Below are 10,337 nucleotides of genomic sequence, written 5' to 3'. Positions count from 1 at the left end.
GAGAAAGAGAGACAGAGGTCTCTTACTCGATCACTGTACTCCCATTGCCGATGTATAATATAAATTCTGACCTGATATATAATCTTTTGGGATAATACACTGCCTTTTAGACAGTAGTCCCGGTTAGGACCCAAACCATAAAAGACTAGAATGTGTACATTCGTTGGTTTCACATTTCTTTTCAACTCGCTGTGCGCATGCGCGTGTAAAAAATATCCACTGGCATGCTTCCGGTTTGGTCATAAGTTTATCGATAGTGTAAATGCACGCTAAATGAAAGCTGTTATGAATTTTTACGTTGTGACAACTGTTCATAGTTGAGTACATACATTCATTTGCCTATGCTTTTCAGTAATTGATGTCCTATTTTGGTTGAAATTCCATCAGAGATGTGTTTGTTCAGTTGTGAGAAGGGGTGTGCAGGAAGGACGGTGGTGGTGAGATATCTTTAAGAGCTTGTTAACATAACTAGGCTATTTATTTAACTAATCCCAGCCTCTGTTTCATAAATCATTTGGGATCAATTGTATTCGACATAAAACTATATATTTGTTTTGATATTTGTTTTCTTTGGAGTGTTTACGCTATCGATGAAACATACGACTAAACCAGAAGCACGCCAGTGGATATTTTTCAAACGCTCTGCGCATGCGCACAGCGAGTTGAAAAGTAATGTGAAACCAACGAATTACTAACAATATGTACTTCCGAGTTTAACATTGTTTAACTTTCTGAAAGGCATTGTGTAAGTATATCTGATCCCACACAGTACCTGTTCGTTATCATCGCTTTATGATTAATATCATTCTAAAAAATGTTTTGCTTCCTATATAATGACGTAACAGTTTACTGTAGGACTGACTGACTGAGTTTGGTTTTACGCCGCTTTTAGCAATATTCCAGCAACATCACGGCGGGGGACACCAGAAATGGGCTTCACACATTGTACCCATGTGGGGATTCGAACCCGGGCCTTCGGCGTGACGAGCCAACGCTTTAACCATTAGGCTACCCAACCGCCCCGTTTACTGTAGGAGGCTGTACGAGGCGATGAGAACTGACATGCATCGTGACGCCAATACATTGTGACGTAATGCAAAAAGTGCACATTGTCGTCTGTTCTAAGAGGCTTCGGTGAAAGATCAAAGGCGCCGACAGTACTTTATCAGACGATAATGCACACTCCGGCGCAGTGATGACTTAGCATAACATCACTGCCACAGGCTAATTTGCATATCACGTGACCGGACTTTTCTCTTGTTTGTAAACAAACGCGCATATTCATAATAAGAAGAGACTGGCCTTACGCAAGCTTTTCGGCGCGCTCTTTACAATGTTTTACATTGTTACATATATATTCTTCCACAACTGCGACAGTAACATTTATGACAGTACATATTTAGATATCAAACTGGTTGCATCGGTTGCTCTCTGTCGGCTTCGATGACAGCACGTGGAGCCGTACAACCTATGTAAACAAAGGATCGCTGCGCAAATCGTGTTACATGTTTTAGGATATTTTCTCAGTGAAACTAAACCATTCTATCAAAGATGTTTAATTGGATGTTTAGGCTCGTCACAAATAAAAGAGTTAAGAAATAAGTACATTATATCAGAGACCATATATCGGTATATGGTCTCTGATTATATTGACTGGACGATGCAAGATATGACGAATCGACGCATCTTTCTGGCCTGTGGCAGAGGTACTATGCTGGCTTGCCGCATGGAACTCTGGGTAGGAGATTGACGATAATGTGCACTTTTTGCATTACGTCACAATGTATTGGCGTCACTGTGCCATGCTAGTCTGCCCCCTCGTAATCACAATGTAACGATGCATGTCAGCTGCCATCGCTTCTTACAGCCTCCTACAATAAACTACTCCGTAGCATCGCGTTTCTTGGTTTGCAGTTGCTTCACTCAGCTTACATCACTGGTGGAAACATTACGTTTATGTTTTCCGACGGATAAAATGTCTCAATTCGAATCATAATTTTACAGCGACACGGCAACGTTCGCAATGTTTACATTCCCACAATGTAATCGTGGAATGTCGCTTGACTAGTCAGCTTCATCTGGATGTACTGATCTAAACTTACGTTGGTAGTAGAAATGCGACATTCATATTGCCCCCTTTGGTTCATGTTAATCACATATGTAATTAAAATAATTTAGAGAAGATATTTAACCCTGACGTAAACCGTCATCAAACTGTTTATCATTTGTTTTTCTGGTAACGTTCGTCTAACGTAGGGGGCAGACACGTCAATAGAACAGCGCATCAGTTAGCCCTTTGCGAGGATTCTTAATTTAGGTCACCGACACTGTCGTTTGTTTTCTGCCTTAGATTAATCGTAATTATCCTTAGAAAGTATTAAATTGGCATCTTAGAAAAGAAATACAGCTCGCTCTTCTACCACCATGTATAGTGTATATAAAGCACACTTTCGCCCTGAGCTATTATAACGTTAAAGCACTCGGACGCAAGCGTCCTCGTTAACTATAATAGTTCAGGGCGACAGTGTGCTCTATTACACTATACATGATAGTAGAGCGAACTGTATTTCTTACATAAAGTACTGTCGGCGCCATTGATCTTTCACCGAAGCATCTTAGAAATTGACGTAACGTCAGCCATTGTGATGACGTCATAACTATAACGGTGTTTCTACACCTCAGTCCACAATTACATATGCATGTTTAGTTTGTATTTACAATTATGTTAAACTGAACAAAACATTAATATCTAACGTATCCTTTTTGCATTCCGTTCATACTATTACGGATGGCTTTGGGTATTTGATGCTCGGAAACTTTATTTGGAATCGACTGCGTTACACAAACTTATCTGAAAAATTATCGTTCTTCGTTGCGCTTTTGTATAATTGTTATAGAATGCCTACAGTTACATTGTATGCTACGAACGTCACTTGACATAATATACTGCCGTCATATACGCCCAGGAAGCCAACACGCTTGACAAGCAGGATCTGGTGTTTGGTCAAACTTGCTGAATAGATTAAGTCGAAAATGATATCTTCAAAAACAGTTCACTTAATCATTAACAGCTGTCTGCAGCCAAACATCACCATCCATGTAGCACCGGCGGTAGACGTCCAGCGCCACCATTCAAATGAGTGAGTGAGTTTAGTTTTACGCCGCTTTTGGCAATATTCCTGCAATATCACGGGGGACACCAGAAATGGGCTTCACACATTGTATCCTTGTGGGGAATCGAACCCGGGTCTTCGGCGTGACGAGCAACGTTTTTACCACTAGGCTACTCCATCGCCCCTATTAACCCCCGGCCGTCACAGACGTTTGTGTACAAAGACCCAACACACAGATCCAGGGTTCCTGCGTATGATGAGAGTATATGCAACTGATAAGCCATATGTTATATAAACAACCCAATAATTACAGTGGTTAAGAGCAAGAAATATGCTTAGGCTACACTTTTCAAAACACAGAAGAAGAGTTACATATCAGCAAAAACATTTTCACTCAATGGAGACAGCAGCCAGGTCCTCGACATCAGGACGGTGTACATTGGTCATGTACCTTTTGGCTAACGTCTATCATGGAAGAAGCCGTCTGCTCACAATAAATCATCGCGATTGAGACATGTTGACGTACGACTACTTTTGTTTGATTTGCCGAAAACAAGAGAGACGTTAAACGGCCGGGCGTATTTACGGTAGACGGATAGCGACTTCATTTTATGGGTACGAGTGGCGTTTAAAAGAGTAGTCAACCTAACTATATTCTCAATGTCCAATGTTTGAAAAGGTTCCATTTTATTTTGAAAGAATCATTAGCAAAGCCCTATCCCAAAATTTCACTTATGTGGGTAATGTGGTTAACGAGATATTAGTCATCACAACACACTGGGGTATAATATTTCTTTAAAAAATGCAGAAAATGAAAAACGATATGTAATTTGCTACATCTTTGATAATGGTATGCCCTTAGATAATATGATATAAAATATGTTCAGTATAATATTGGACTACCCGTCATAATCAACATTCAAAGATTTTGATTTCTTGATATATACTCTCCCAAAAAAAAGAAACGCATCATGAAAATAGCAATTTCATGTAGCAATGAATTAAAACGTGATTCATTTTACAAAAGGTTTTGCTCTGTTCATGAGTCCTATTGTGTTTATGTTTTGAAACATCACAACAAAACGCACCATCCGTAAAATACCCGTATGAAACAGCATGATTTTCAATTTCGTCGTGTAGTGTCACAGAATACACAATTCACATGCAATGCACGTGAAAGTTGGGGATCAGATAGTCTCAATGATGGGTATAAAAGGTTGATCGCTGTCTGTCGATTATTCACTGTATTTGGAATATTGTTGACGAACGCAAAATGCCACGTCTAAGTGAAGCCAACCGTCATATCGCCATTGGTTTGCTTGAAGCTTGCCAGTCTCAACGTGCAGTTGCCCGACGCATGAATGTTCACCAAAGCACCATTTCACGGCTCTGGGAGAGATATCGCCGGCAGAATGCGGTAGCAGATGCCCCTCGTCGTGGGCGGCCTCGAGCGACCACTGCGGCGCAGGATCGCTACATCCGGGTACATCACCTGCGTCATCGAACAGCTACGGCGACCAGTACCGCTCGACAAATACCCGGATCGAGGAGGCTTTCTGCACAGACCGCCAAGAACAGATTGAGAGAGGTTGGTTTACGTGCAGAAGACCTTATTTTGGCCCTGTGCTTCGACAACAACATCGTCGACATCGAGTTCAAAGGTGCACCAACGTTCAAGCCTGGAACCTACCGAATTGACGTAGAATCTGGTTCAGTGATGAATCACGATTTCTATTGGAACCACGCGATGGAAGAATGCGGGTGTACAGACGTCGACGTGAACGTTTAGCCGACGCTTGCGTTCCCCAGGTGGACAGATTCGGTCAGGGAAGCGTTATGATGTGGGGAGCGATCACCTGCCGTAGGAGAAGTGATTTGGTGATGATCCAGGGCAACCTGACAGCTCAACGGTACTGTGACGAAATCCTACTCCCACACCTCCTTCCAATCATTGATCGCCACAGGGAGTTGTTTCAACAGGACAATACCAGGCCCCACACAGCACGTCACACTAGAGACTTCCTCCAGAACCACACCATCAATGTGCTCCCCTGGCCCTCAAGATCACCGGACTTTAACTCGATCGAACATCTGTGGGATGCCCTGGACAGACGGGTGCGACGCCGTAACCCTCAGCCCAAGACACTTCAGCAACTGGCACAGGCACTACAGGCAGAGTGGGCTGCGATTGGGCAACACGAGATTCTGAGACTTATTCGTTCGATGCCGTGCAGTTCTGGATGCTCACGGTGGTCACACGAGGTATTTACTTCAGCACCACCACACGTCTCCATGTGACACTCAAACTGACTTTCCTCGAGTTAGTGCCAAAGACGGATAAGTCTGCATTCCCAGTGTGCAATTTCGCTATATTTCATTGACTCATAAAGCCTACAAGATGTTTCAAAATAAACATAAAAATACAGTTGAAATTCCTATATGCGTTTCTTTTGGGGGAGAGTATATATTTCTAGACGGGAGCTATTTTTTTAAGGACATCCCCATTTTAATCTTTCAAAAACGTTGTGTCCAGATATTCAAGCTCCCACTGTTGACACTTGTGTGAACATTCAGTATTTAGTTTGAACCCTTGGCATCATGTATGAATAAGTGAAAACATTTTTCAAATTGATTTTTATGCACTTTAATATCTAAGTTTGATTCTAGCGGGATTCTGCCTATGTCAAACACACGAAATGTTTCCTGAAGTTTGTGATGCATTTATTGCAGATTGTGCGTTTTTCAGGGGGTACCGAGATAATAAGTCAACAAAATGGGGATCGTGAGGCTGGAACATTGCAAAACCAATTTGCTTAAGGTTGACAGATAATATGTAGAAAAACAAAACATTAAAGCAGCTGAATTTGTATCATTTTCTAGGTGAGGCTGGCTACTTTTTGAACTCCCCTCGTATGAATATAATCTCTACTAGTCATTTCGTCTCAGTACCCGTGAAGGTCCGGGAGAGAATATTGATCTTCAGTGAGGTGAGGTGAGGTGAGGTGAGGTGAGGTGAGGTGAAATTAGGTTTTACGTCGTGCTTGAGAATATTTTGCTCATATGACGACGTGCATGCGTGTGTATGTGTATGTGCGGCTGCTTGTACTAGCCAGACTTAAGCTGGTTTTATAATGCAAGCCCACTGAGATACCATGCCGCAGTGAAACATGAGTACCCCACTCTGACACATTATACTGACTCCGAGCCGACCAGTCCTTGTTGTACCCATTAATGCCGAGCGCCAGGCAGGGACCAACAAGTACCATATTTTAACACTTTTTGGTATGACGCGGTCGGGGATCGAATCCGCGACCATCCGCTCTCCGGGCGGACGCTCTAACCACTACACTACGGAGGCGGTCTGATCAGTAACCCATGCTTGTCGTAAGAGGCGACTATCGGGATCGGGTGGTCAGGCTCTCTGAATTGGTTGACACATGTCATCGATTCACAGATCGATGCTCACGCTGTTGATCACTGGATTGTCTGGTCCAGACTCGATTATTTACAGACCGCCGCCATATAGCTGGACTGTTGCTGAGTTCGGCGTAAAACTATACTCCTTCACTTACTCATTTTGTCTCAGAAAGCGAAGTGTTCCTTAGCAACATTGTCTCACACATTTAAGATCGATAGAGACCATCGGTAAGGCGTTTATTTACCACCTCCCTGATAGAGACCATCGGTAAGGCGTTTATTTACCACCTCCCTAGGAAATGCACGAAGGCTGTTTACGATTGTATGGTTTTGTAACCGAAAAGCTCTTCCTTTTGAGATGGTGGTATAACGTTACATTAAAACATCAATCCTTAGGACGGAGTCAGGCGAAGGGCGCCGCAATTTGTACAGTGTTGCATCCCTTTGTTGTATACCAGGATCCTATGACCATGGGTTCGGATCCAAGAGTCGATCTGACTTTGAGGCAACGCAAGAAGCGAGAGTTTAACGAAGCCGGATTCTACTGCATCTTGTCTTTATTGGATGATTTACGACATGTGGGATGTCCCATCATTTGATGGTGAGCTAACATCCTGGCCAACGAGGAAGTACAGATGTCATTGGAGAGCTGTATTATCTGCACACATCCGGGTTAGCCGAGTGACAGTGGAGGAAAATCTTACTGTTGAGCCTTGCCTCAATGTTGAAGCAGAGCGACAGAGGGAGACGGCGTTTTATATGTGGTAGGTCTTGCATGTCGTGTATATAGGCACTGATAAAGGCCAAATGGTACAGAGACAGGGATGGTGATGCGTGCTTATGTCTGTGCTAATATCGTGATATGAAAAATAATCAGGATGATTTGTGAGTACTAACGGAAAGAAATAACCACCATTGGGGTTGTTGATGAATGAATGGGTGAAGGAATGAGTGGGGCTAATGACGCTTTGAACGTTATTTTAGTTGATGGCGTCACGTCAGACGTTCAACACCCTTGTGTAACCCTCGGTCACTGATGCCATACAGCCGCTGAGGTAGCAGGGCGTGGAGTCATCCTACAGATGGCATCCCTACCATGTCAGCTTGCTGACGGAGCTAGCCTCATTGGTCATGTGAACATGGCCTCCGACCTCCGATCAGATGGTCCGTGGTTCGAAACCCATCACGGGACTCGGAGTTTTTATGGACGCTGCACTGACAAATCTAGAAAGTCAGGCGAATCTGGGACCTGAACTCACTGCTTCAGATCGGTCAGTTTTGAACTTGGTTATCGGCGTGTAAGTGAGCAAATATTGACGGCGTTAATGCATTTGAAATTATGTGAAAATCATTATAGTAATATTTATAAATTTAAAATGAAATGAATTTTGACACACAGCATCAATTGGCCAGTTATATCGTTATCTATAATTCCCGACGTGTTTAGGTCATACCCGAGACCCACGTGACCAGTGTCTGTCTCCACCAGGCAATCGTAGGTGATCGCAACTCCCATACTTTACGCAGCGATGTACCGTTAAGATCGCATTGTTGAACGGTACCCTACATCACTCTTGTGGAACAGCCTCCGTGGACTTGTAGACAGAGCGTCAGCCCGGAGAGCGTTAAAAGATGGTTATTGTTTGCGCTCGATGTTAAGGGAATCTACTAACGACCGAACGTTGGCTCGAAATTAGTATGCTGTGTCTGGAAGGGGCGTTCGTGTTACACTGTTGGGGTTGCCATTTAAAACGGGCAGTAGTTTGGCCTAGCACAAGGAAATGCGCGCACGCACGCATGCACGTACGTACGCACGTACATGCATGCACGTCCTCATGTATGTGTCGTTAAACCAAGAGCACCTAAACACCTCAAACCCGCCAGAAGATGTGTGGGGCGCACATATGAGTATTTGATTTAAAGGACAAGTTAACATGATAAATATAAAAGTGAAAGTACTGCTTGTGGATAATCTTTGATGCGGTGGGAACGTGTACCATGGCAACAACAAGTAATGTATCAGAGAACTGAGAAAACGTTCTGGCGTTGATGACTATAGGCTACCCCCGTGAAGATCTGGGTTAGAATTGATCTTCAGCAACCCATGCTTTTCGTGAGAGGCGGCGTAAAACTAAACTCACTCACTCACTGACTACAGGGCGTGACCACAAGCTTCACTTGTTGTTGAATCATTTTATGCTATCAAAGGCAGTATAGACATCGCTAGGTTTTGAACATCTCCACTCTGTAATGACGCTTATCTTTTAACTCACAGTATTTAATTCACCAGTATGGATTCCGGGCTAGAAGAATCCTGGGATATGAAAGTTCACTTTCAAAGCGGCGTTACGCGCACGCCAACCCTCCTCCTGTTTGTCCTGAAAACTTATCAAATGACAATTAAAACTCTCGTGAAAATAAACTGTGCACACGCACGCACACACACGCACGCACACACACGCGCACACGCACACGCACACACACACACACACACACACACACACACACACACACCATAGGCTAGGCGGAACTAGAGTGGGGGTGAATGGAATAGACTCAGAGTCAACCAAAAGCATGACTTCGCATGTTTTGGACCTATTGTGTTTTTCCTACTGAAATACAATGCTGTCAATATCTCCTATTACTAGGAAGTGAATACAGAGGAAGTGTATGTTATCTATCATATCTATATACGCTAACCGAGTCAATAGCGCTTTGAGGTCCGAATCTCTTGTGGTCGCCGTCCAAGGGGAGTAACTCTGTAAGTATCGGGTACACAATATTCAACCAGGAAGCAAATTAAATTTAACAAACACGGAGGACGGGTTTTAGACAACTCGGTGTTATCAGACGCGTGTGACAAGTAAAATGGCTTCTCTCCCACCATACGAAGAAATCGTTCGTTGGACCGTCGCGGACACCACAAGATGGCTGGCTGAGGTAGGAGGGATTAAGTGGGGATTAAAGTCTAAAACTTCATTAACACAGTTCTTGACGGTAGCAGTGATTCAGCGCAAATTGATCAGTTGCAAGTGTACAGTCCAATCATTTGCCAGCAGACATCAGGCAGATTATATGAATGAATGGTATTGACACATTTAGTTTCATAGGAGCTTTATTTTCATAACCCCTACAAGGTTGACAACATGAGCTGTGTTCTATTGTGTTCAACAGGTCAGTGTCGGTCTGTTTTTATCAACAGAGTGCAGGAACCTAAACAATTGCTATATCTAAGTACATCCTGACAGAGAGTGCATGTTGTGTGTTTGGAAGTGAGGCCATTGCTGTCAGAATTATGCTAATTTACAATAACCTCCCTCTGTGATATATTTTATGTAAGAGACAGAGAGCCAAACACTGGTGTGACAAAGTTGAAAGCACAGGGGCTTGTAACGCTAAAAACTGCCATCAAGGCATATACTATCACTGACGGGGTCTTCGTCAGTGATAGTATATGCCTTGATGGCAGTTTTTAGCGTTACAAGCCCCTGTGGTTGAAAGGACGTCATAATGTAAATACTTCATGTTATTCAAGGTTGGACACAAATGCGAAATGATTTAGGTAAGGAATATGTAGGGACCAAGCTTTTGCTTCAAGGTAATCGTAAGTTCGGGATATCAAAGTTCGAGACAAAAGAGTGTGAGTGGTTTACATCAGTATCTATTGTAGTGGAATCAATGGATACTTTGCAGGAGGGGACAAAGTAGCAGTGCATTGTAATGATCTGTTCCTGATGTGTCGTGGCATGAAAGGATTGATGTTTTGTTATAAACATGCATACCGTATTTGCCATAATAAGCAATCTT

At 43.1% G+C, this 10,337-nt stretch overlaps 1 protein-coding gene across 3 annotated transcripts in view; it reads left to right on the top strand.

The window, feature by feature from the left end:
- Positions 1 to 9,316: 9,316 nt before the first annotated feature.
- The window catches only part of LOC124258314 (WASH complex subunit 3-like), a 38,832-nt gene continuing 37,811 nt past the window's right edge, over positions 9,317 to 10,337 (top strand). For all 3 annotated transcript variants that reach the window (XM_046692398.1, XM_046692399.1, XM_046692397.1), the window contains exon 1: positions 9,317 to 9,470. In XM_046692398.1, the coding sequence (XP_046548354.1) occupies positions 9,399 to 9,470 (72 nt within the window). In that variant the 5' untranslated portion in view covers positions 9,317 to 9,398. The remainder of the gene's footprint in view (positions 9,471 to 10,337) is intronic.

Source organism: Haliotis rubra, unplaced genomic scaffold, assembly GCF_003918875.1.
Source record: "Haliotis rubra isolate DU_JTF1 unplaced genomic scaffold, ASM391887v1 Scf69, whole genome shotgun sequence".
NCBI classification, from domain to species: domain Eukaryota; kingdom Metazoa; phylum Mollusca; class Gastropoda; order Lepetellida; family Haliotidae; genus Haliotis; species Haliotis rubra.
Note: the sequence above shows the minus strand (reverse complement) of the source record. Positions and strands in the feature narration are given on the sequence as shown.